Source organism: Rhododendron vialii, chromosome 5a, assembly GCF_030253575.1.
Source record: "Rhododendron vialii isolate Sample 1 chromosome 5a, ASM3025357v1".
NCBI classification, from domain to species: Eukaryota; Viridiplantae; Streptophyta; class Magnoliopsida; order Ericales; family Ericaceae; genus Rhododendron; species Rhododendron vialii.
In genome coordinates, this window is record NC_080561.1 from 9,985,557 (window position 1) to 10,013,451 (window position 27,895).

Below are 27,895 nucleotides of genomic sequence, written 5' to 3' on the forward strand. Positions count from 1 at the left end.
CTCATAGATAATTCTCATAGAAAATACACAGTTCTGGTAGAAAATACATAGTTCTAGTAGGAAAATACATAATTCTCAAATAAAATACACACACGAACAAAAATTATTTTGGACAAAATACCCATGAATTGTGGCTATGAGAATTGAGGTTATAATACCTGAGGAGAGCTATGAAAACTGAGTCTATGAGAACTTTGGCTATGAGAACTAACTATGAGAACTAAGGCTATGAGAATTGGGCTATGAGAATAGTTTACGTAGCCTCATCAAACACTTAAATAAACAGTTCTCATAGAAAATACATAGTTTTCATAGACAGTTATCATGAACAATACACAGTTCTCATAGACAATTCTCAAAGAAAAATACACAATTCTCATAGAAAATGCACAGTTCTCATACAAAAATATATAGTTCTCATAAACAATTCTCATAGAAAAATACACAATTCTCATAGAAAAATACACACACAAATAAAAATTGAACTAACAATAATAATAATCAAATACAAATCCATCCATATCGCAGCTTACATAGTTCCTAATTAAAAAAAAAGTAAAAGAAATCCAAACCTGAAATTTAACTTTCAAGATTTACATAGTTCCTGATATCTATAAAAAAAAAGATTTACATATAGTTCCAAAACTGAACTTTAAGGAATCTATCAATCTCAGCATCATGTCTCTGTAATTCACGATGGATCTCATCTCACTACTATACGACCGAGAAAAGGCAAGTCATTTGACGAAGCCAATTGACCATTGTCAAGTGATAAAGTTAAACCAGTGGACACCGATCGTGCTTAATTGAAAGAAATCCACCGACAATATCTGCGAATTGTTCTCCATGAAATCCTACACTTTCAATCTCTCTTTGCTCGATTCGAAACCGTAGTTTCATGGCAATCTCTTTTTACACAAGCGGCGACAAAGAATTGTGTTATAGGGATCGACAGTGGCCTCGTCTCATTGGAGTACTTCTTGGAGGTGCGGCTAGTGTTCGATGTAAGTTGATCTTTATTAAAACAAACGGAGGTGGGAGAATCGAGCATCGATGGCAGAATATTTCCATGGTATGTCGATTTAGCGATGGCAATAGCAGCACTGCCTTCAAACCACCTTTACTGTTCGCTGAATCGCCATCGCGGTTGAAGAAGTAGAATCCACGCCTTGGTGGCGACGGTGGCTTGTGAATCGAAGAGAGAGATCGGAGAGGAGACGGCGGCCGTGGTCGGCGTTGTTCCATCGGTGGAGGGAGAGCGAGAGAGAGGAGTTGGTGTGTCGGTGACAGTGGTTTAGAGAGAGAGAGAGGAGGAGGGGTTTCAGTTTTTACGTTTGGTCGTGGAGTGTATCGGGGGTAAAAAAGTCCTCAAGTAACAGACCCGAGTCATCCAGCTTCGGAAAAATATTTCAGGGTTGATATCAAACCAAGCCTAAAAAGGAGGATCGGCCTCTAATTTTCCAATAAAAATTTCACATAAATATGTGTTTTCCTTGTCTTATAGTGTACTTATCAATATGTGTTTTCCTAGCCCAGTGGACTGACAATAGCAAGACCGCTTTTGGTGGTTGGTGTTGTTTCAATAAAACAGTGACAATCGTTGGACTTGTATCTTTTCTTTGATAGATTAAGGATGTCTTGGGCTTATATTAAGATTTTTGTTTCAAAAAAAAGAAAGAATTGCTCTAGACTAATGGAATTCAGCACAATTCATCTATAATTTTCGACAATGCAAAGCCCAAACTTTTTCCCTAATGGAGTAGCAGTATTGGTTCACGAACAAGGTTGGGCTTTTATCGTACGTTTGGTTTGACAACAAACTTTCGGTTGGACCAAGAGGTTTTGGTTAGGTGGAAACTCAGAACCTAGTTGGACAAGGCCCATGTTCGAATCTCCTTAGCATTTTAGTGGGACGAAACATACTTCTAGCATCATCTATATGTGGGGCGGGACTTTACCTTCAGTCCCGACATCGTTGCACCTGAATCCCAATAAAAGACTACGGGGACTCGAACATGGACATTGTCCGACCAGGTTCTGAGTTTCAACCGAACCAAACCCTATTGGTCCAACAGAAAGTTCGCTGTCAAAGCCAATGTACAATAAAGCCCAATCTTCTTCGTGAGCCGGAAGGCCTATGGAACCAATGCCTGCTGTTAGGAGGGACAAAATGTTTGGGCTTTGAAAAAACAGGCACCATTTTCAGCATCCCCAAAATCAGCAACCCATGGGGCTTGCTCGTGCAATATAGTGAGCATTGGACAAAATAAAATACGGTAAATTGGGCTAGAGTCCGTTTTGAAGGTGTTTTTGGGTGTTTAGTCCAGGCCAATGTGTAATAGTGGTGAAGATCCATTATTGTAACATTTATTAGGTCTACAGTCCATTTCTAGACCAAAATGCCCTGACTGGCATGTATATATCATGTGTTATTTTTAATTTTTGTTCCCTGCTGCTTTTCAACGCAACGTGCCAACCGTTTCTAGATCTCGAGCAGCACGATCACGAGCTTGCTGGTGCTCCTCTCTCTCTCTCTCTCTCTCTCTCTCTCTCTCTCTCTCTCCGTGATCACAGCTCAGTTCTCTCTCTCTCTCTCTCTCTCTCTCTCTCTCTCTCTCTCTCTCTCTCTTTTTTCCCGCGATCATAACTCAGTTCTGAATCACGATCACTTTCACGATCTCGATTCTGTATTGCGATCATGATCTCGTTTCCCTTTGTGACGATCTCTCCCAATCAAGATCACGATCTTTCTCAATTAAGATCACGATCTTTCTCTTCGAAGTTTTTTTCTATTCGTGATCTCTGTAGTGATGTTTCTCTGTCGTTGTGTTCTTCTCTGTCTCAATTATTGTTTTGATTTTTATTGTGTTCTTCTATTTTTACGTTTATAGAGTTTATTTGCTGAGATAGCGTTATCTATTGCTTTATTCTGGTAAATACTGAGATTATTTTTTGTTGAGATAACATTATCTATTACTTTATTCTGGTAGATACAGAAATTATTGATGCTGAGATATGTGTATCACAATGAACTATATTTGCTGAGATACTATTATCTGTTTCTATTTTTGTTTATTTACTAAGATAGCATTATATCTATTTCTTTGTTCTGGTAGATACTGAGACTGGTTTTGTTGAGATAATATTATCTATTGCTTTGTTCTCATAAATAGACTACTTTTTTGAGATATGTGTATCTGATTTGTTTATTTTGATATAATGTTATCTGTTTGCAGACTGAACTATTTTTGAAGTTGAAATGGATTCTTCTATTCTTCAATTGTGCAAGTATGGATCCTATAGTCTTGTTGTTAAGGTGACAGAAGGTTATCAATTTGAGTATCTTATTGAAAGTATTTCTAACAAGTGGAATGGTTTGGTGTCAATGAGGTTATTGTATTCTGTTTGTGATCATCTTAATATACTCCTTGAGAATGATGATGATTTTCGTAATATGATGGATTTTGCTGCTGCATATGGTGCTCGTTGTGTTGAGATATCTGTTGAAGACGGTAATTGTAGAGTTAGTAGCAGTTTTGAAATCGGTGAAAGCAGTCGTAGCAATGAAAATGGTGGAGTAACTAGTAGTTCACATTCTGAAATTGTTGAGGATCCTCTTGAAAAGTTTTGTCCTCATCATGAGACAAAAAGACTTTCTGCTGATTGGATGTGTTTGATTAGTCATGTTGGTCAATAATTTAGAGGTGGTGTTAAGGATTTTAGGTTATCTTTATGTAAGTATGCAATTGAAGTTGGATTTAGGTTCAAGTATTTGAGGAATGACCAATCAAGAATGACAACTGAGTGTGCTTTTAAGGCAGATTGGTGTAAATGGTTTGTTCATGCAATTCTAGACAAATCAAATCATTTTTTTTGCATTAAGGAGCTTGAAAAAGAACATAGATGTGGTGCTACAATTTGTATAATGGCACACCAAGTAGTTACCTGTACTGCAAATATTTTGGTTTAACATCCTTTTCCTTCACCTCTTTTACGTCTTCTTCCTCCTCATTTTCTTCTTCTTCTTCTTCTTCCTCTTCCAGTTGTTATTCCTCTTGAGATAGCGTTATCTCTTTTAATTTTTGTGAAATTTACTGGCTGAAATGTATTGGTTGAGATACTGTTAAAACGGATGAGATAATAGTATCTCAACCAATTCAATTCACAAATAAACTTAGGGATAAAGCAAGAGATAGTAATATCACAATGTAAACACATGCGAAAACTCCATTTCACAATATTTAACATGTTTTCTGTCATTTTTCTTGTTAAAACAGATGAGATAATAGTATCTCAGCCAATTCAATTCACAAATAAACTAAGAGATAACTCTATCTGCCAGAAATATAGTGTATCGACAAAAATAAAGCAAGAGATAACAGTATCTCAGATAAATAGTGTTGGTATCTCATAAACTTAATAGAGAAATAATGTTATCTCATCAAAAACATTTTCTGATTGTATTTTACAACAAGAGATAAAGCAAGAGATAGTAATATCACAATGTAAACACATGCAAATACTTCATTACACAATATTTAACATGTTATCTATTATTTTTTCTTGTTAAAACAGATGAGATAATAATATCTCAGCCAATTCAATTCACAAATAAAGTAAGAGATAACTATATTTGCCAAAAATATAGTGTATCGACAAAAATAAAGCAAGAGATAACAGTGTCTTAGCTAAATAGTGTTGGTATCTCACAAACTGAATAAAGAGATAATGTTATCTCATCGAAAATATTTTATGGTTGTATTTTACAACAAAGGATAAGGACTGGAACCACTATGAAAAGTTAAATAGTGTTGGTATCTCACAAACTGAATAAAGAGATAATATTATCTCATCGAAAATATTTTATGGTTGTATTTTACAACAAAGGATAAGGACTGGAACCACTATGAAAAGTTAAATAGTGTTGGTATCTCACAAACTGGGTATTTTTGGAACGCGTGTCCATATAAGGACTAGAACCACTATGAAAAGTTTAGGTGGACTAATTGCACGTTGAAACCTGTAGTGTGTCCTTATCAACAAGGCTCCCAATAAAATATGTACACATTTCACTCAATTTTTCAAAAACAAAATCATGTACGCAAAAGCATTTATAGTTTGTACAAAATACTAGTCTTTAACAAAATCCGTGTGCAACAAACTCAATTAGTTTAAGACTTATGGGGATATATAGCCTGTTGATTAAAGTCTCATCGCGATTCCAATCCCCGCCGCCACCTTCTCCCTCTTAATCTCGAGTAAAAAGTTAAAAACGCTTAGGCCCTGTTTAGTTATCGTTAAACACTTCTAAGGAACTGCTTTGAAAATTAAATCACTCATCGTTGATAAATCTAATTCCAAAAGAGCAACTTTTGAACACCATCAAACGAACAAGTTTCAAGAAAGCAATCTGCAAACCAGACAATGTAACCAGCAACCAAGCAGGGCAGTTCACGTTTCTATTACCCAAAAAACAAAAAATAATGAATAAAAAAAACAAATGATGAGCTTATGAGACCCGTAAATAACAAAAACCATAAACCATATCTGTCAACAGAACATATAAAAAAAACATCATAAACAATTTTAAAAGAAAAATTCTCGAATGTTTAGGAAATAAAGTAAAAACACTCAAAAATCCAACCATTTCTCATAGTAGATACAGGTCTTCGGAGAGATAATGCCATCAGGTGTGCACTGATTTATCCGGGAACAAACGCCGCATGGAATTGAAGCCATAGCACCAATTTTTGCCCCTTGTCCTAGCCCCATCCCGCTTGCAGCTCTATAACAGTCAGTTCCAATAGGAATTTTATGATATTCCCCTAATCCAGTGCTCTTAACCTCAATAATCTCATTGTCTAAAACCATAGAACTCAGTATCTCTTCAATTTGTTGTCTTGTGCAATCAGCCTTGGTAATTTTATTCCTAGTGATAAACTCGGAAATTTCTTCTGTTGTAGCAACCTTCATCTTCTTTACGATTCTTAAGCACGACTCTCTCAGAACACGAATGTATTCTATATCAAGAACACCATCCGCATACCATGAACCACCAGTGACTTCCTTTGAGGGTTGAAACTCAGTAGCCATATAATGTTTTCTCCCCTTGCTTTTTACATTAACGACCTCTTTTATCAAATTCCTGGCTTGGAGTATCTTGAGGGCTTTATTGACCACGGGTTCAGGAAGATTCGTCTCTCGTTTCATGTCTGCTTTCCAGATTCCCATATCTCCTTTACTTTTGATAAGACTTAACAGTAAACTCTCAGGTGTCTTAGTTTGTTGTGCAATTGGTTCTTGTCGTTTCCGCTTAAGGGACATAGTGTCCTGGGATAGACTCATCCCTGTCAAAAGAACATACAATCAGCTGTTCAAAAAATACAAAGAACATACAATTAGAACGCACAATTTAGGTAAGCCCAGATAGCGCGTGAAAATTCTACATGAACTATAAAGAACCTAAACCTCTTGTGGTGAAATCTTATTTAAGAACTTTCAGGACTCTGAACGGAACGTAAAACAGTGAAAGAGATCACGTGATTGTGATGAAAGAAAGACAAGTGGAGAGAGAGAGAGAGAGAGAGAGAGAGAGTGTGTCCTGAAATGAAATCAGTATACAACACGAATGTATTCTATATAGAACACAGAATCATTTTCACCTCATATGAAGGAATTTCTAGGGGAAATTGATGCAGCCCAATATGACTGCTAGTGCAACATGGATGAATTCTAAAACAGCGTTTCACTGAGGTTTTTCAATTAAATGTAACCCATTTTCCCCCTGTTCAACATTGACATAGATTAACTATACAGTATTCTGTTTCCTTGATTCTGCGTACAAATGAAAATAATCTTGCTAGATCACATTGTCGAAACAAATCCTCTAAAGAGGAACAGCTATTTTCGTCACATTCTGGATGAGTTTTAGTTTTGGAGCAGAAACAAAATCCTCTAAAGAGAAACAACTATTTTCGTCATTTCGTGTACTGGTATGTATAACCGCTTGAAAATCAAACTAAATGCAAGTTGTTTGTAGTCAAGCTATGAAGTATAGAGTGGTTTATATAAGGAACCTCCAGTCAAAATCTGATCCCGCCCGAACTATGTTGTGGTCCTGAATGTGTCAACCAAATCAAGTCTTTTCTCCAATAGATGGTCTCCACTCTTGAAATCACCCCTCCCATGACAACAAGTAAAATATTCACCAAGACATGGTGTGCCAAGTTGAAATGACAATTATACCCTCTTTTACATACCACTTAAAAGCCCTAACACTCATTTCCCCCAAATCTCCCATCGTTTTCACTTCCCAGGCAGCCGACTCCCTTCTCTCTCTCTCTCTCTCTCTCTCTCTCTCTCTCTCTCTCTCTCTCTCTCTCTCTCTCTCTCTCCACAAGCCCTCATCTCTCTGCAAAATCCATCTGTTTGACTACAACCCTGGTGTGTGTGTGTGTGTGTCTCTCTCTCTCTCTCTCTCTCTCTCTCTCTCTCTCTCTCTCTCTCTCTCTCTCTCTCTCTCTCTCACACACACACACACACACACACACACACAAATACAGCGCATTTGACACATTCCACAGACATTCCCAAATTGCGGCCATGCACTAAAAATGAATTTGAGTCAAAATACAATCGGGTAAAACCTTGGAGCTGCGACATCCTTTGTTGTTGGACACATGAAGCATGACAAAGCAAATAGGGCGTAAGCAGTCTGAAACTTGAAATCCCGCTTCCTCCTCTTCCAACACTGTCTCCAACATTTTAACAATAACTCCTCTCGGCAATTGTTTGCCGTCTTTTGAAAAGAGTGACCAAAGGTGGTCTACATGCCTATCTTCACACTCAGTTGGTGCAATGCCAATTTCAGAAACACATTTACAAAGAACCGAAAAACCAAGGGAAATTACAAGACTAGGAGCAAGGAATACAAAATAGTTTGAAACCCACACAATCTACTACACTACCTCTTCATGTACATTGCCAGGGAACAATACATGAGGTTGTGACCTCTTCATTTACAAGACTACGTGCAAGGAATTATTAGGCCAATTATTTACCTCCATTTTTCCAAGCGCAACACTAATTACACTAACTATTGTAATCTCACCTGCATTAATCAATATTAGCCACACATGCGAGTACAACTACACAATACCTCCTTGAATTAGGGATTTGGCTCCCCATTGGGCCATTTTCACAAACACATGGTATGCAACAAACAAAAAAAGATTTTGGTCTGATGCGGGGTGGTGGTTGGCGGTTCTCATGTTGTGTGGCTGAGTGATTTTGGTCTGATTAGGGTTAGGGTTAATTTTAGGCTTCCGGGCTGGGTTTGACCCATTTTTGTTTCAGTTTTGCATTTTTGTTTTCTCTGGGCAATGAATGTTCATCCGGGCGGTTTGAGACTTACCTCACGATACTTAAGAACCCTCATGTTGATCTGGGTGGTTGGCAGTTTAAGAACCCTCCCCAGGGAGGGAGGATTCTCCGCAAAGAGAGAGAGAGAGAGAGAGAGAGAGAGAGAGTTACCTGACGATGCTTCAGTTGGAATCGATTCGGATGAAGCGTGGTCGGGCGTTCGTACTGGGGCAAGTCTTGCGACGATGTGGAGCAAACGAGGGAAGGGGGCGGATCAAAAAAAAAAAAAACGAGGGAAGGGGGAGTTACGTTCCAGTGGAAATCAAACGTACGATAAAAGCCCAACCTTGTTCGCGAACCAATACTGCTACTCCAACGATTGTCGCTGTTCTTTGAAACAACACGCTTCACCAAAAGAAGAGACCCAGCCAAGTCTCTCTCTACATATGCCAAGAAACCTAGCTACAGCAATGAGTAATGACTTACCCCGGAGAATGAAATCCGTTAAAAGTCATTTTCCAGTGCATTTCCCCGTCCCACTACCCATGCACCTCTATCACTCCATTCATTCTCCTCACCTCAATTCGGTTTACATTACTCACTGTTGTTGACCAATTCCATGTACCCGCGCTACGAGTCGAATGGGTTCAACTCCCTAATATCCTCGTACTACTGTTAAGGATCTTTTGGATTCTGCATTTTAAAGGACGAGAAATCCTATATGTACCGACAAAAAATGTAGGGAAACCATACCGACGGCTGCGCGCGACGGCCGCGCGCAGCCGTCGGTATGTTCCGATCGGTGCAAATTGCACAACTCATCAAAGGACCCTTGGTTAGGGACAAAGAAAACTACTTACACCGAAAGTAGCTCGAAAAGAGTAACTAGTAGTTGAAATTCAATTTGATGTATGAGACCCAAATTATCAAAGTAAATCTCAACCACTGATTGCTTTTGTCAAGACACTTTCAGAGTAAGTTCTTTTTTATCTAGTATTACTCTTTCCATTTCGAAAATGCTAGGGAGACAGAAAACTTACCCCGAAAAGAACAACCGGTAGTTGAGATTTGCTTTGATGTGTGGAACCCAATCATCAAAATAAATCTCAATCACTGATTGTTTTTGTCGGGACACTTTCGGGGATAAATTTTCTTTGTACCTAGCATTACTCTTTATCGGGACACTTTCGGGGATAAATTTTCTTTGTACCTAGCATTACTCTTGCCCTTATCATGCGACAGTGTATACGACATTTGCATTAGTTTTGTAGAAATCACCTACAATCTTTATGGCCAAATTTAGAGGTCGAATTGAGATTCAAGTACATGCAGGATGGAATAAGAATGAGATAATGTAAATTCCAAATTTTCGATCATCCACGAAACAAACTACTCCTTTCGTCTTTTTTCTAAGTGTTCTGCTTCGTAATTTCAACTTATTATAAAGACATCATCATTATACCTTTTACATCAGCTTTTACCTCCACTCTCTCCTTACCCTCTATGAAAATATCATCATTATATTTTTACTAACAAACTTTTTAAAATGAAATATACTTTTAGGAGCAAAATGAAAAATTCACCAACTTTTATCCACTAACTTTACAAAATGGACACTTATTAAGGGACAGCCCAATGAAATTCTGGATTCTAAAAAAGGGACAGATGGAGTATAAAGACTCAAATGGCCAAATGTAAAAAAACGGAGGTAAAACATGGAGGCATGCGGTGGGGGAGGATAAAGAAACTGGAAGAACAATAGACCAAGATCTATGCGAATCAGTAACGGAAAATACACCCAAATTAGATAGGAAAGTGCCGGTTGGAAATGGCATACATATAGTACAACAACGGTACAAATGTACAATGAGCATGGAAGGTAGTACATTAAAGAGATACAAGTGGAAAGTGTACATTGCGACCGCAAGTGACTGAATTTTCTGATCTTCAAACGCAACTGAAGACACTTACCTCCTACCTTTTACACCCAAAAACACAAGACTGAAGATACATAATTTCTGTAGACAATCACATGGCGTAGACTATTTCTCCGCTGCTATCGATATCAAGGTCGGGGTCGGTATCCAAGTCCTCGTCCATGTCATCATCAATGTCCAGGCTTCCGGTCAGGTACTGGTTGAGACTCTGGGTCCCGGCGGCAGGAATGGTGGCCTCGGCAATAATCTGCATGATTTCATCAATACTCTGCATAGGTTGATCGGGCTCTTCAAACTGTTTGTTCGTTGTGTTATCATCCATCAGGTCTGCCGGAAGGTTCTTTAGAAACCACTCGTGGCTTCTGATTTCAGTAATGGATATCCTCTGTTCAATTTGGTAAAGCAAATGAATTCAAATTCCACCAACCAAATGACAAACCAAAAGTAAGGCATGCACTAGTTATCACAAAAAGTTTGGCATGTGATTGCCAACAAGTGCAGCTTGAAATATTCCCTTTCAGACTCTTGGTTTAAGCTTTTGTTTCTTAGCTTGTTTTTTCCGGTTTGAAAGTGGTAGCCTAGTAAGAGTTAGGTTCTCACCCTTTGTGCTGTTTGTAGCCATGCGTTTGCTCCGTTTATCTGGGTTTTGACCCAGGGGGATACCACTTTTGTTTCATCGTACTGATCTCTCTTTTTTTTGGTCAAACGGAATTTAAAAAGAGGCATCGTACTGATCTTTGTTTGGGAACAAATATAATTTACCAAAAATAAGGGATTCAGGCATGTCAGCAACAGGCCACTATATTTAGGATAGACTCAGTTATTTTGGATACAGACTCCGTTATCTTATCTACATGAGTATATACAAGAACATGGCTGTACATGCAAATCAATGCATATATGCATATTTGTGCAATTAAATTCAGTTTTTATACATTCAGAGCTTCGATACTCCTATTTTGAATATTTCAGCTGAGGTGTTCATCATTTCAGACTCTATAGTCTATACCAACTATTTCCAACACATACGTGGCTGCACATTCCAGACAGCATTTTAATAGGAATGTCAAGTTTACACATGTCAACATGAGTTCTGACTATGCGTTCAGGTCTACCAATCACACAACTCATACTAGATAGAAATACTCTCAAAAAATAGCACAAACTCCCTTCCAAAAATGCAAATCTAAACAAGTAGGGAAAACAATTTTCGCATCAAGAAATAGACTCTGGTACAAGCTATAATAGTAACTGACCTTTGCAGGGTCAGCTACAAAAATCCTTGAGATCAGATGGCAACACTCTGGAGAAATATGAACATAGTCCGGAATAGAGTATTGAACACTCAAAATTCGCTGCATAAAGCAAAGAATTATCAAGTCGAGTACTCCACTTGAGATGCATGTCTATTGTAAGAGCAAGTGAGAACAGTTACTTGTATCGTCTTGCGGAAATTTTTAGGCTCCTCAGGGTCCTCAAATGGGTATGCACCAACCAGCATGACATACAAGGTTACCCCACAAGACCACACATCTGCAGTCTGTAATTGTAATGGCACATAAAACAAGTAAAACAGCAGCAGTTACAAAGAATGCATGGACATAGGAGAGCAAACAGATATTTTTGCTTTTGCCATACCATATCAGGGTGTTATTGAAGTACAGTGTCCCATTTGACCACTAGAACATCAGTATTAAAAGTACGACTTTGACATTCTTTTCACATGATTCACATATTTTTCCCATATTGGAAGGATAAATATGACATCTCTTCCGGGGAATCTGACATTTTATGCATTACGAAGATTAATCATCCGCGATGAATATTTCTTTTCCCAAGCTGAAGAATCAAGACTGATATTCATGTTGTTTGCAAATTATACATATTACAGATGAACATGTTCTGTAGTATAGGAGTAGTTTTCATCAATCATCCTGTCAGAATTCACGTAATTTTATTTCTTTACCCAACTACAACAGAAGAACTCCAGCCCTCAAACCAGAAAGCTACATGAACATGTTCCCCCAGAAGTTCCCATTTGGATTCCTGTTCTGGTAAAACACACTAGGCCAGCTTTATCGCATGATCTTTTGGCCAATTAGAAGAATTGTCAGGCTTACCACCAAAACAGTTGCTAAGCAGATATTAAAAAGCCAAAAATGGTGATATGGTTTAGTGAGGTTTAGGAAAAATTAGACTGGAGAGCTAGACATATTACAAGTCCATGCCGACTGCCAAAGAACACCCACACAAGTCCCTATTAAACCAGTACGAAAACTCCAGTATACAGTTTGGAAAAAACAAAGCTCAGAATTATTAGTTACAAAAATATGTATCAAGTTAACGGGGTTCGCAGCACTCAATTTGCCTTTGTCAGAGCAAAATATAATAGAGTTATCATAAACTGATTTACCTTGCCATCATACTCTTTCTTGAGTAAAATTTCTGGAGCTATATAGGCTGGGGTTCCGACAGTTGACTTTGGTTGCGAATGTAGCACCGAAGACTGAGATTAGTAAAAACAGTCAGAATGCATACAAGAATGACCAACAACACATATAGAATCGATAGGCACACTGGAATATTTTTTTTCTCTCTGTTTCTCTTTTATTTTTATTTTTCACTACTTAAATCATTATCATCAATCCATCATTGTAGTTCGGTTTGAGGGGTGTTGTTCACAGAGTCACAAAAGACTAATCATGCACTCATGCATTCGAAATACTACCACACTATGAAGCACGGATACTCTATTTTGGCCTCCGTATCACGTATCGTATCCGTATCAGATACCGACACTCTCCAGATACGTATCCGATATGCTTTTTAAAGTATCCTACTTTTAGAATTATTTTTGGGTATCCTAATACATTTCAGATCCGCACGATACACTCTGGATACGTATCCGATATGTTTTGGATACGTATGCTCGGATATGTTTCGGATACACACGAGGGTAAATATGTTATTACTTAAAATATATGGGTTAAAATTGCAAGTAGGACTATATTTTTCTTTTTTCCCCACCAACTGACACCAGAAACACACCGACAATATCCTCTCTCAACAACCTTGTAAGTCTCTCTCTCTCTCTCTCTCTCTCTCTCTCTCTCTCTCTCTCTCTCTCTCTCTCTCTCTCTCTCTCTCTCTCTCTCTCGCGTTGTGTGTATGTAAATATATATATAACTATATAGACACAATTATATAAATATAACTATACGTGAGAATATCTCTCTCGGCATGTGAAATGGTGAACTTGTGTAATGAAAAACTTTAATCATTAATGAAACTTTAGGAATTAAAAATTATATATAATATATTTTTTATTTACTTTTATATTCAACGTATCGTATCCTTCTTTTTGAAAAAATCACGTATCCGCGTATCTGTATCGTATCGTATCTGTATCCGTGCTTCTTAGTGCCATGCAAAACACTGAGCAAAAGGAGATATAGTATCTTATAAGCAGAGAATATTTTGTGAATATAAGCAAATGAGCAATAGAAAGAAACATGACCAGGTACCTTGGAATACCCAAAATCACAGATCTTCAGCCTAGGAGCTGGGCTTCCATCCAGTAATGTGTTCTCCAATTTCAAGTCGCGGTGGCACACTTGCTTCATAAAGGAACACAATCTCACTTAACCACTAATCCTGCTTTAAAGGACAAGGAAATAATGACACTGAACACAGTAAACAAGTTTAGGTACCATCCCATGGCAGTAGCTGACTCCTGATATGAGTTGTTGGAAGAAGAAGCGTGCCTGCAGTTCAAATGGGTAGAGTTTTAGTGCCTGCAGTACAAAAAGGTGTACAGTGTACACAAAAGATAACAGATGTTGAGATTCATCCAAGGAAAAAAGATCAATTGTTGGATCAAAACCTCGTCCTCACTGAAGCGTCCTGCATTGCATATCCTCTCAAAGAGCTCTCCTCCAGAAGCATATTCCATTACAATAGCCAGATGGGTTGGTGTCAATATGACCTAGAGCAGAAAGTTAAATGCCATTTAATTTAACTGAACCTTGTTCTCTTTTTCTCTTTGTTTACCAACACATAACATAGAAAGAAAAGAAGCAGAAAAAGGAAACACAGGGACTGAATTATAGACCTCTCTGAATCGAACAATGTTGGGATGCCTCAGCGACCTGTGGTTAATAATTTCCCTTTGTACATTTTCATCTATCTGTTAAATCATTTTTGCAACAGTTAATAAGCCGGCAGAAGGTATTTAAGGAAAAATATTGTGTACAAGCAGTTTCACAATCACAATATTACAGCCAAGCACTTGAGTTATACGATGCAGACTATCCTCAATACCTATACAGTCTATTCCTTATAAAATTAAACCCAAAAAGCACCTTCACTGTCGATTATAAACAAGTTGCATAACTCAAATCATCCAAGTTGACAGAGTAACTCATCATCTTCTGAGAGGAAGAAACCAACAGAGTTATTTTGATTTGTTACACAGGTAAATCCATGATACAATCTTACGAATGCAGTCTATAAGTATCTGACTGATTTTCATTTTGTCCTGGCTTGAGAGCAAAATAAGAGAACTACAAAGCAAGAAGGCTTAGCTTGCATGGCCCTTCTACCTTCTTTTGTCTTTTCTGTCAAAAACATAATATAAACATTTCTTTCATCAAAGGTTGAGATAAAGAGTTTTTTTTAAGGCAAGCAAGCAACTTTTATACCAAAAAGAAAGGATATACAATGAAGCTCAAAGCACAAGCCCCAAAGGACACACAAAGTCGCACCAATACAGGCAAGGACAAGCCAAACTAATCGCTATGAGGAAACACAAACTAGCAAAAAAGGAAAACATAGCCAAAGAGGCAACCAACAACCACCAAAAAGTTCAATTCTACCTACAAAGCTTTAGTGGGCGAATCTTCTCTTCAAGCTTCTGTCAGTTTACATTCTCCCCTTTACTCTGCCTTTTATTGGAGTTGATCTGACAAAACAATAGCAACAAAGCCATGTCCTCAACGGCCGGATTCACATCCTTAAATTGAGAAGAGACCACATCCTCCATTGTTTATCGCGAGAGGAAATATTACAAGATTTGGCTTTTGCAATTTAGCCGATATATGGCTCTCCATCTACCACAATAATCATTAATGGATCAACGTCTTTCCTTCGTTGTCAGCACTTCAATATACACTCTTGCAAAAGTCAGTCTACTGACTCAACTCCTAGTATCTTTTACTCCAAAAGCTTAGCAAATTAAACGGACGGTAAACATCAACTTAGGCCAATCTCATGGTGAAGGTGAGTTTAAAGCGTCAAATTCACTATTCTGACGTCTCAGGTTTTTATCTACTTCACCAAACACCACTTCCCAGCAACCAAAAACCAAACTAGTGTCTACTAATTCCAATTCCACCCCCACAACAATTTCCACTTAGAGCATCTCCAACTCTTCCACAAATCTTGACTGAAACTTCAAGTTGAGCACAATGCATAACAAAGATGTGATTTACCATATAAAAAAGGGCGGATATGTTTGTGGCTTTCCAGATTTCCACTTTCCCAGTAATGAAGCCTCCACTCATTGTTCAAATCTGAGTTCTCCGATTTTTTTTTTTTATGTCGAGGAGTAAGAGAATTGAGTTCAAAGAGTTAATCAATCATGTGAGGTCAGCAACAAGTAAATCAAGCTTCATGCACAACAATCCAAAAAATAGTCCTTATGGGTAGAAATGCACTACCAATGAAAGTTGTCTTACAAGAAAATTAATAATCACCTGTTGTCAATGGCAAGATTTGATCCCTTCACTCTCAATGGATAATTTACAAGGGGGTGGCTAGCCTAACGCTAGCCCAAGTGGATTGTGTCTTGTCAAAAGATACTTCTATCAAATTCCTACTCCCATTAGAAAAACAGTTTAGTAAAGGGCTGGAAATGACCTGACCTTAGAGCATCTCCAGCCCTTACCCTTTCTTTCACTTAAACACGAAATTTGAGTAAGACACCTCAAAATCAACTCCCTCCTTGACCCAAAATGCGTATCAAAAAGAGTTTTAATCAAATTTTTACTCAAATTAAGGGAGACTAAAATCCTTACTCGGATTTTAGAAGGCTATTTCGTGCCTCTCAAACTTACAACTATGCCGTTAATGGATCTTTTGCTAAAACTTATGATTAGATTTCCCTTTGTCCATTGGAGGGCTTCAACCAAACAATCACTAAAAATGTGAAACTAAGGGTGCGTTTCAACGTCAGGCTAATGACAATAGTCAAGTTTTTTCTGCTATGATATTTTAATTGATGTGCGTGAGGAGAAGGACTTGCCTAGATTTCCCTTTGTCCATTGAAAGGCTCATGACAATAGTCAAGAATAGGTTGTTTCCGCAAAATGATATTTTAGTTGATGTGTGTGAGGATAATGACTTGCCTAGAAATCCGTGAAAAACATGGGAGTCCATTTTAGTGGAAATAAACCCTAAATTACGAAACACGGAACAAAGTATGCTCAAAATTAGCAAAAAGTCAGGGAACAAGGCAATTAGACACTCACCTTCTCACCTCTCTCGATATACTTCACGGCCACGAGCTCATCGGTCTGCTTATCCCTCATCAACCTCGCCACACCGAAATTCCCTGACCCGATATCCCGAACCAGCTCGTACCTATCGCTGTCGTGCATGATCGGCATGTCCATGCCCGGACCCATCGTAACCGCAGCTCGATCCATCTCTCTCTCCGAATCAACGAAGTCGAAAAAAAATCACATTACGAGGCTAGAAATAGAGCTCGGATCGACATCGAGCTGTGAGATCGAGCTGGAGGTGCGAAAAGGAGTGACGTGGCGAGAGATGGATCACGCGATTGGGGTTGGTTGAGGGAGATAGAGACGGGAAAGAGAGAGAGAGAGGGATGAAGCTCGTGAAGGTTTTACTTACCCGGTTCTTCCCAACAGATTGGAGGATTTTTATTAGGGTTTTGATTGGGGAAACACTTCGACGATGGCGATGGGGATTTGTAGGAGTGACGATGCAGAGAGAGAGAGAGAGAGTGGAGCTCGTGAAGTTGTTGCCTTTTTTGGTACTTATCTGTCTCTGTCTTTCTCGTTCTGTGTGGAAATGAAGTGAAAGTCTATACTTTTTCTCTCTCTCTCTCTCTCTCCCCGCAAGGACAGTCAAACTTTCTCTCTCCACTTTCGGTTTTTCTGTGAGTTAAAAAAAAAAAGGTCTCCGTTTGCTTGTTTTTTTTTTTTTTTTGAAACGGCAAAGATGGCGTCTCCGTTTGTTTTAGGGTTAATTTCAGATACACCCCCTGTACTTTGGTCGTTTCTCAACTACTCCTCCTCTACTTCATTTTTAAACACTCGCACCCCTTGTACTTAAGACTGGTTTGGAACTGTTAGTATTTCCGTCAAAAGTAACGAAAAAGCAAGTAATGGCTTGTTGGCTGGAATTTTCCCTCCTAAACATCTTTTGCAAGACCAAATTGCCCCCATAAGCCATTTACATCCTATATATATCATTTCTCCATAGGTGGGAATAGAAAACAGAGCATCACCCACCCACCATGGCCTCTTCTTCTTTTTCCCGTACTCCCTCTCGTTCCTCCTCATCTAACCAAGTCCCCATTTGCCATTATGGCGAAGTAGCTCGTCTGCGTACGTCTAACATACCATCATTCATGGGAAGACGGTTTTACTGGTGTGGAAGGTATCCGGTAAGTTTAAGGTAGTTATACACACTAAAAAATATTGTAAAATGAATTGTAATGTATTTTTTTTATGCAGTTCACGAAATGCAAGTTTTTCGTGTTGGTTGACCGTCCACCTTGTGATTGCGGAAGGGACGAGCTATTGCAGACCATTGACCGCTTAGAGAGAGAGTTAGAGAAAAGCAAGGCTGAGGAGAGAAGGCAGAAGGGGATGTTTGTGGCAACTTGCGTTGCCATTTTCTGCTTTATGGTGTTGTATTTAACTAAGTAGAATGTGCATGTATTGCACTTTTTTGTCAAGGGTTATGTAATTCAGAAAATATGTCTATCCCTAGTAATGAACTGAAAAAATATATGCAGTGTTTTGTTTATGCTATCATGAAATGCAATCCATTGTAATCTGATTCAATGCAAACTATATTGAGAACTTCATACTAGAACAACTACTAAATGGTCTAACAAAAACCACAAGGGAATGTCAAAACCCATAGCAGATAATGGCTTGCATCACTGTCCCTGTCTAAATCATGTAGCATCATCACAAACTTGTCAACCACAAACTTGTCAAAACCCATAAAACTAGAAAGCAATATACACGAGCATAGCATTACTGGTCCAAGAAACCATAGCTACCACAAACTTGTCCACACAAAGTACCATAAGACTACAACAATTACTTGCCCAACAAAAGAAACTATAGGAGTAACTAGCCAACAAAAAAAACTGCAGAAATAAGTGTCAAAGTACCATAACTTGGACAAAAAAACTGCAGAAATAAGTGTCAAAGTACCATAACTTGGACAATTACTTTGACACTTATCATAAGATTACTACATAACTTAGCCAATAAAAGGTTGCATATGTAAATTACCACCACCAATCTCCTTCTCTACCACCTGTTTCTCCATTCCCTGACTGTGTATCACCTCTTGGAGCACTTGCCCTTCCACCACCTCTGGTTGCACTTGCCCTTCCACCACCTCTTGCAGCACCTGCCCTTCCACCACCTCTGGTAACACCTGACCTTCCAGCACCTCTGCTAGCACCTGTCCTTCCACCACCTCTTGAAGCACCTCCCCTACCACCGCCTCTTTGAGCACCACCTGTTTGTCCTCCTCTTGGAGCACATGTCCTTCCACCACCTCTTTGAGCACCACCTGCTTGTCCTTTTGTGTTAGCAACCCCCACACTGAATCGAGGACCATTTCCTCCAAACTTTCCACCAATACATTGCAATTTAGATGGCTACACCCATAAAACCTTAGTTAAATAGTGCTATAAACCAAAAAATGCAGAATATACCATAATTAAACATTACTTATACCTGTGAGGAAAAACCAGGATTGGCAGAATTAACATTGCCTTGGCTAGGTTGAGTGTAGAAACCAGGGTTAATTGGTTCAAATAACTGTGCTAGTTTAGTGTAGAAACCAGCATCCACAAAGGGCTGAGTTGAAGTTTGTGGTGTAATCCTTATTCTTGATTTCTTCTGCTTTGGTTGACCTTGTTGTGCCTGCCAAATATTGGTCAGTATGTTTTTACTTTAAAAAATTAGCAACTTAGAATTTGAATACTTTTACTTTACATACCTGAGATTGTGATGGATTCTTCTTCTTTAGCAGCTTATAATTTGGGTGGATTGGATTCTTGCATGATCTGAGATTGTGACCCTTTTGCAAACATTTTGAACATGACATATACCTTCCTGCTCTAGACAGACCTGCCCCTGCATCCTCAGCCTCCTCTGCAGCCTTTCTTCTTACTTTTTTTGGCCTGCCACTTGGCCTTCTCATGAAGGGAGGAAGGACTTCCTCATTGTTGGACTTCACCCAATCATGTTTGCCAGGAATTGGCTGAATCATATGTTGGTATACCCCCAAATATGTGTCTCTGCTGTAACAAGGATATGCACATATTCCTCTACGTTCTGCTTGTTGAGCCCAATAGCAGCACATGCATGTTTACAAGGTATTCCTGTTAGATCTCATTGTCTGCATCCACATGTCTTTTCCTTTAAATCCACAGTGTAGGTTGTGTCATGGCAGTCCACTTCAAACTTGTACTCACCACAAAAGTGTGCAAAACTGTCCTTTGAATCCTTCTTCATTACATCTAATTTGGCCATGATCCTTGGACATATGGCTTGATTATATTTCTCCATTCCCATCCTTTTAATTTGAAACCTGTTCATAACCTTCCTCCTTATCCATTCCAGCATGGAAATTATGGGTTTATCCCTTGCTTCTAAAATGTAGTTATTGAATGACTCACTGAGATTATTCACCAAATAGTCACACTTGCTTCTGGGGCTGAAATGAGACCTACACCATTGCTCAGCTGGAATGTCCTTTAACCACTTGTGTGCCCCCTTATCCAAACTCTCAAGTGTCTTAATGTGATGGTTATGTGCCCAAACTGTGGTTGCAGAGGCTGGCATCCCCATCAAATCTTTCAATTCCTTACCTCTGAATTTCTTTCTGTAATTTGCATACAAATGCCTAAGGCAAAATCTATGTTCTGCATTTGGCATTAGCTCTTTGAATGTCTCTACCAAGCCCTTCTGCCTATCTGAGATAAATGTCCATCCCCTCTCCTCCACACTCCCAATATCCTCCAACAATATGTTCAAGAACCAAATCCAAGACTCCTTAGTCTCTACCTCTACCACAGCTATGGCTACAGGAAACATGTTGTTGTTACCATCCACCCCAATTGCACTAAGAATTTGTCCCCCATATAAACCCTTCAGAAAAGCTCCATCCAATCCAATCATAGGCCTACAACCAACTAGTAAGCCCTTTAATTGTGCATCATATCTAACATAAATTCTGCAGAAAATTGGGGGTAGTTCTGGACCAGGCTTATCTGACTGTATCTTAATCCAACTTGAAGGATTGAATTTTAGAACAGTTTCCATTTAACCTACCATATTGCACAAAGTGGTCTCCCTCAATCATTTCCTTAGCCTTGTTCTTGGCTCTGTACAATTGGCTCTTGCTTACATCAACTGTCAATTCCCTTCTTATCTGTTTTTGAAATGCATCAACTTTCATCCATGGATCATCCCTCAACTTGTCCAAGTACTTGTCTGCAATGTACTGTGAAGTCACTAAATGGTTATTGTAAGTTCTTAAACAACTATGATCATAAGTCATTGTTTTGATTTGAAAAGTTTTTTCACCCTGCATTCTTGAAGCATGAACTCTGAAACCACACTCTTCCTCCTCACATTTCACTGTGACCCTGCTACTTTCATTCTTCACAAATTTGTAGTCAAATTCTTGTTGAACTTGTCACTCCCTTAGTGCCTTCCTAAATACTACCACATTAGTGAATTTCATTCCCTCCTCCAAAGCTGGTTTAATCATGTCCACATCCTCATTAAACTCATGACACTTCTTACTACTGGATTTCATTCTTCCCTCTTCATCTTCATCTTATCTATACAGACTAAGTAACTCATTAGAATCCCCCCCCCCCCCCCCCCCCCATCTGAGTACCAATCTTCTGCTTGTGGTTGCTCTTTATCACCATTTGCTTGATTTGGTTGCTGCTTTGCAGCAAAAATGTCATCATCACTAGGCCCTTCCAGATTCTCAAACATCCAGCTAAGGGCAGAACTTACATCTGAGCCATCCTCATCATCCTCATCATCCTCATTCTCTTCAACTTCATATTCATCTTCATCTTCATCTTCATCTACTTTATAATCAGGGTCATCTTCTTCATCTTCATCCTCACCAACTCCTTTATCCATTGGTATATCATCCACCACCTCATGATTGCCCTCATTGGCCTTATGACTTTCATCATCTAAGTCCACAACATTTGTTTCCACATAGGGAACATCCACATCATCATCAGGGTAAATGATTTGAAGGGGCTCATAACCTCTTTCACAATACAAACTAATGACTGGAAGACCTTTGTAAACATCCAACATTTCTCTAACCTCTATGTCATAATTTATAACCCTAAGTCCCTTAGTCAAACCAACACTAGGAATCACGTAATACATAGTACTTGTGGTGGGATAACCATATGACATAATTACTTTCTTCAAGTCAAAGTAACAAATCAAATCAGGGTCCATTTCGTCAACCATTTCCACTGTCCCACCTAGATACATAGTGGCCAATGGGGTATGCTTGAAATACCCCCCATGATGCAATTGAAGGGTAACATATATAGTCATCCTGCATTTATGATTAAAAAACCCAACTTTACAAACCTAAGGGACCACATGCAAGCATTAAAGAACAACGCAGCTCACAAAAAACCATTAAAGAACAACAGACATGTATTTGGGTATGGGACCACAACCATTAAAGAAGAAACGAACAGTAAAAAGTTCCATTAAAGAACAAAACAATAGTGGAAAGTTAGGATAAAAACCCTAAATTCGAAAAAATTTTAAAACTGTACCAGAAAAGGATTACAATGATGTGCCTTCCCCAAATCAGGAAAATTTCCATTAAAGAACAAAACAATAGGGGAAAGTTAGAACAAAAACCTTAAAATCGAAACAAATTTAAAATTGTACCAGAAAAGCGTTACAACTTCAACATTTCCCCAAATCATGAAAAGTTCTTTGTTTTCAGAGCATTATGTCTCCCTTTATGTGAAAATCAGAAATAATTTTCCCTTATTGGCCGACAAACTCACGTCAACACCAGTATTAAAAAAAAAAAACGTTACTCAAAACCTTAGACGATGAGTTTTAGGGCTATCAACATACTGTAACGACCCTGAATTTTGGTCTATAAAAATTTCGTTAAAAATTTGAATTTTATTTAATTTACTTATTTTCTTTTGAGTGGCTATATGTTTGCTTGTAAATTTCGTTGTAGTTAGATTTTGGTCTCGACTAGAAACCTACGTGACCAATTTAGTTAGTTTCCAACCGACTGCTTGGAGGAACCGAGCAACCGACTTACCTAGTTACTCGATGAACCTTTTGAACCTTTTGGATCTTTTAAACCTTTATCTTTATCCATTAGTCCATAATGGTTAGGGTAATTTTTTATCCATTGGACAATAGGCTTTCTTTTAAAATATTTTGATAAGTACAAGGATATAGTATTTTAATGGTGTGCAAAGTACATTTATTCTTTGTTTATTGGGGATTCTCTCACCCCTCCATCATCCATTGGATAATAACCACAAGGGTAATTTTTGTCCATTGGATAATAAACTTTTTGTTATAAAAGTACATGTAGTCATTCAAAATCTTATTTTAAAATAAATGGTACTTGTACTCTTTTGTCCAATGGTTATTAACCGCAAGGGAAACTATTATCCATTGGGTAATAACCGTTAGGGAAGTTAGTGACCATTGGATAATAGAGTCTTTTGACCAAATAAAGTACCAATGTGACTAGGGAACTTTTCAATAAAGTTGATGTGACTAGTCAACCTTTTCAACCCTAAAGAATTACTTATTTATTTTCTTTTATTGTTTTAGTTTTATTCTTTATCCTTTAGGGAAACTATTATCCATTGGATAATAGAAACCCAATTCTTTATATTAAAAGGATTTTTGAAAGATTTGAACAAAGTACTATAATATTTTGGAAGTAGACTTTTATAATTACTTTAAAAGTACTTTTTGAATATTTTACTATAAAAAGTACCCTAGTAACTATTGTCCATTGGACAATGATTGTTAGGGTAATCTTTACCCATTGGATAAAAGCTTTTCCTTTATTATATTTGGCTAAATACATATATATAAACACATGGGTAAATTTCAAAAAGGACATGTAGTCTTTTAAAAGACTTAAATTATGATTTAAAGTACTCGTACCTTATTATCCATTGGACGATAACCGTTAGGATATTTATTATCCATTGGGTAATAGCCTTATTCTTTCAACCAAGTACATGGGCTTAATAAACTAGTCTTTTTCAAAAACCCCATGTGATGAAGTACCAAAATTTTATTTTGAAAGTACTTAGTAGCCTTGTAGCCTTTAAGGCCTAAATTTCTCCTAAGTACTTTTTTATTATTTTGTATTGGGGTTTTGTACCCAATTGGATTTGTTTAATGGGAGGTGTGATCTACCTAGATTACAAAGTACCCTAGTTTATTTATTAAATCAACATGTGCCTAATTGTATTTCTTTAATAGGATTTTTGATTTGGAAAATCTTGTACTTTCTTATTCTTTCTTATGTGTGTGTGTATATATATGCATATATATATATATATATATATATATAGTACTAGGAGAGAGAGAGAGAGAGGAGAGAGAGGCCGAGACAGGGAGAGAGGAGAGAGAGGCCGAGAGAGAGGGAGAGGAGAGAGAGAGATAGGAGAAAGAGAGGGAGAGATTTTGTTGTACTTTCTTGACCTTCCATGATCTTTCCTTGATCTTTTCTTCATCTTTGGAGAATCTTTCTCCTAACCAAACTTAACTCCCATTTGTACTTCTAGGATTTGTTCAAGACAAATCTTGTACCATTGTCTCCAAATTTTCCAACAAATCTTCCATAAATCCCATCCTTGGTACAATCTAGCCATGCAAGCCTACCATTTAGCCTAACCTAGCCATGCAAGCCTAGGGTTAGACTTTGATCTTTCAAAGATTGCATGCCATGTGTCAAAATTTGAGGTAGAGAGAGAGGGGGGGGGGCCGGCCATGAGAGGGAGGAGAGGGCCAAGATTTTTCCTATAAATAGGACCCCATTCCAAGCATTGAACTCACACCTTCACCTAGCAACTTCTCTCTCTAGAATTTCCTTGTTCTTTCTTTGTTTTTGCTTAGTTCTTTCTTTGTTCTTGAGTTCTTCTTGTGTTCTTCAAGAATCTCAACCTAAGCCGCCACTAAACCGCCACTCGACCACCCCCTCGATCCGAAAGTAGTAGTAGTAATAGTCAAGTAGAAGTTTCGAGAGAAACCTTTCTCTTTCGAAGCTACCGGAGACCACCGTAGGAAGTTACTCCGCCCGACCACCGACGTACCTTCCGTAGCCGACTAACCTTCCGTAGCCGACTACCGCCTAGAAGAACTGTAAGGAAATCCTTACTTACTCCCTATGTATTTACTTACTCAAGTATAAAGTAGGTTATCTTTATTTACGTACTTATCGTTTGTTTAGAAATATTGTATTTCGATCTTTAAAGATGATTATGAGTATGTATATATAAGTTGCTTGTATTATTTGTGGTATGTGATAAAGCATAAGTGATCTCACTCCAAAGACGTCCGTACATGTGGCGTTGTGCTTTGAATAAAGCATAAGTGATACACTCCAAAGGCGTCCGTATATGTGGCGTTATGCTATAAGTAGTAATTGAGCGTGATAAGTAGTATAGAATTGGATGATCTCGATAGTATGTTTCAAGCTTACCGCGGAGTCCTTGCATGTAACGAGACACGAGAAAGTAGAAACATGACACCTATGGTGTGAGTAATGAAAGGAAATGTTTTTCGAGGAAGGAAATATTTTTGAAACAACATAATGACCGATTTCGGGTGGCATTATGTGAGTTGTGTGCGTGTGTAAAAGATGTGCTTCGAAAAGGTTTTGAATTTTCGAAAACCGCAATGTGGCCGGACGTGGTAGTCCATTGTGTGGTGTGTGTTGAAAAACCCAATGGGAACCCGGAGCGGTGGAATCATTGTGGATACTCGGGAACCCGGAGAGGCGGAACCGAGGTTTTGTGTGTGTTGAAAAACCCAATGAGAACCCGGAGCGGCGGAATCATTGTGGGGATACTCGGGAACCCGGAGCGGCGGAACCGATGTTTTTAGATTTCGAAAACCCCCAATTGGGAACCCGGAGCGGCGGAACCATTGTGGGAGACTCGGGAACCTGGAGCGGCGGAACCGAGGGTTTTAAAATGTGTGTGTTCCCATGGGAACCCGGAGCGGCGGAACCATGGTGAGGTATGGCTTGGTTATCCGCGGTACGGAGCCAATGCAAATATTTTAAAAGGTTGGGTAGCTTGGTTATCCGCGGTACGGAGCCAATGCAAATGACTTTAAAAAGGGTTGGGTGTGTAGCTTGGTTATCCGCGGTACGGAGCCAATGCAAATGTTTTGTGTTAAACAAATGGTTTTTGAAAGATTGTTTTGTAAGTGAAAATGTTGACACGGTCTACGATGAGTCGCGTAGGAGAAACTCTGAAATCTTGGACACCAACGATAGTTGATTAACGAATGTGGATGTGTCATTGTTAAACTACGTATATATGTATCATGTGGAAATCGATGTGTTATTTCCTGTTGTTTATAAGTATGAGTTAGCGGGTATGTGATTACTCTGCTGAGCTTTGTAGCTCACGGTGTTGCCTTTTTGGTGACCCTGACATATTATATCGGTGGTGACGCTGGTATAATGTGTCAGATTTTGTAGATAATCAGGATAAGCAGTTCACCGTGGAGGCTTTTGGAGCTGGCAAGAATGGAGGAGCTGTAGTTAGGAACCGTAGAACCCTCTTCATTTTTGTAAATATTGAACTCTTGTAGGAGTATTTGTTGTAATAAGAGCCAGACTCTATTTTGAGGTTATCAATAAAATGTCCTTTTAACGTACCCAAAATTCGGGGCGTTACAGATTTTTAAATTGTCTTTTTAACGTACCCAAAATTCGGGGCGTTACACATACCTTACAATCTGAAAACCCTAGAAAATGAGTTCTTTGAAATGATTCACGTTCTTTGAAGCTGATTTCTTTTCGCTATCAACGTACCTGAGTTTCTCTCTCTGCCATTGAAGAACCAGAGCTTCTAGAGAGAGAGAGAGAGAGAGAGAAATACGCGAATGAGAAAAAAGAAATAAGGAAGGGGTATATGATGGGGTATTTCAGTCTTTTCGTTACTTTTGACAGAAATACTAACAGTTCCAAACCAGTCTTAAGTACAAGGGGTGCGAGTGTTTAAAAATGAAGTAGAGGGGATGTAGTTGAGAAACGACCAAAGTACAGAGGGTGTATATGAAATTAACCCTTTGTTTTATAGGGGGAATTACGTTTCAGCGGTGGTTGGTGCAAACAATTCACAAGTAATGGTTAGATTTTTTGAAATTAAGAAGTAATGAGAAAGAAAAGAAGAATTATTCCAAATACATGGTTTTCAAAACACACCTGGACAAAACTACCCCTCTCATCTATACTACGTCATTTCAACACAACCCAACCCCCCTAATGAAACCTGCAATCTCACTATCTCTCCCTTTTCCCGTTTAGCTCTCAGTCCACCACCCACCCCACCCCCCCCACCAATGAAACCTGCAATCTCACTGTCTCTCTCTTCCCCCGTGTAGCTCTCACAGTCCAAATATCCCTCTATTGGTTATCTGTCCCCTCTCTCTCTATTGCACAAGAGTGGGTGAGTTGGTAAATTTCAACTGAAGTTCACGTGAAGCGGTAGGATTAAGTTTGATTTTCAGTTCCAATGTTCGAGTTCGTTTAGATGATTGGTAAAGCATCTCTAAGGTTTCTTAATTCCCTAAATTTCCTTTATTTTAGTTGTAATTCCAATGGACTGCAATTTTTTTGCTTTTAAGCTTCACAAATGTTATGCAACAAAAGAAATTAAAAAGTTGTATGTGATTGTTATTAGTTGTTTCGAGAGTGTGGGAGTGTGAGAATTTTTTACTTCTCTAGTGGACGGTAATTGATGAGTAATTATTCGGTGTTTTGGGCACCGCCACTCTTTTCCACCCCATACTTCTGCAGGGTTTTTCGACACCCCCGCATAGCATTCCTACACAAGTCTTCATCACATATTTATGTGTGATCTATAGACTTAGTATGTGTTCCATACACTATTGTACCCCGCATAATGGTTGAGAAGGGTATTATTACGGATCCGGATCCTCTATGAGGATTGTGTCTGTGGTGATTGTGTGAGGCTTTCAACAGGAGAGCGCCACCTATTAAATGAGTGAATCCAACAGTGCAGAATA

At 38.5% G+C, this 27,895-nt stretch overlaps 3 protein-coding genes across 6 annotated transcripts; all 3 read right to left on the reverse strand.

Moving 5' to 3' along the window:
• Nucleotides 1-5,488: 5,488 nt before the first annotated feature.
• Nucleotides 5,489-8,948, reverse strand: LOC131325207 (uncharacterized). Of its 3 annotated transcripts, none has more exons than XM_058357324.1 (2): nucleotides 8,533-8,948; nucleotides 5,489-6,347 (listed from the first exon to the last, which is right to left on the reverse strand). In XM_058357324.1, exon 2 carries the CDS (start codon nucleotides 6,343-6,345, stop codon nucleotides 5,632-5,634), a length of 714 nt encoding a protein of 237 aa, XP_058213307.1. In that variant the 5' UTR covers nucleotides 6,346-6,347; nucleotides 8,533-8,948; the 3' UTR covers nucleotides 5,489-5,631. The 3 variants fall into 3 exon arrangements, with proteins under 3 accessions (XP_058213307.1, XP_058213308.1, XP_058213306.1); XM_058357325.1 differs by lacking the exon at nucleotides 8,533-8,948 and adding an exon at nucleotides 8,414-8,520; XM_058357323.1 differs by lacking the exon at nucleotides 8,533-8,948 and adding an exon at nucleotides 7,647-8,508.
• Nucleotides 8,949-10,144: 1,196 nt separating this feature from the next.
• On the reverse strand, nucleotides 10,145-17,453 carry LOC131325206 (serine/threonine-protein kinase SRK2E). 2 transcript variants are annotated; one of them, XM_058357321.1, is made up of 9 exons: nucleotides 16,826-17,453; nucleotides 14,410-14,484; nucleotides 14,182-14,283; nucleotides 14,009-14,062; nucleotides 13,823-13,915; nucleotides 12,712-12,804; nucleotides 11,734-11,838; nucleotides 11,555-11,653; nucleotides 10,145-10,683 (listed from the first exon to the last, which is right to left on the reverse strand). In XM_058357321.1, the coding sequence occupies exons 1-9, from the start codon at nucleotides 17,000-17,002 to the stop codon at nucleotides 10,390-10,392; spliced, it is 1,092 nt and encodes a 363-aa protein (XP_058213304.1). In that variant the 5' UTR covers nucleotides 17,003-17,453; the 3' UTR covers nucleotides 10,145-10,389. The 2 variants fall into 2 exon arrangements, with proteins under 2 accessions (XP_058213304.1, XP_058213305.1); XM_058357322.1 differs by lacking the exon at nucleotides 14,410-14,484 and having other exon boundaries at nucleotides 16,826-17,410.
• Nucleotides 17,454-19,966: 2,513 nt separating this feature from the next.
• On the reverse strand, nucleotides 19,967-20,899 carry LOC131327546 (uncharacterized). Its single transcript, XM_058360701.1, has one exon. It carries the CDS (start codon nucleotides 20,897-20,899, stop codon nucleotides 19,967-19,969), a length of 933 nt encoding a protein of 310 aa, XP_058216684.1.
• Between the last annotated feature and the right edge of the window lie 6,996 nt (nucleotides 20,900-27,895).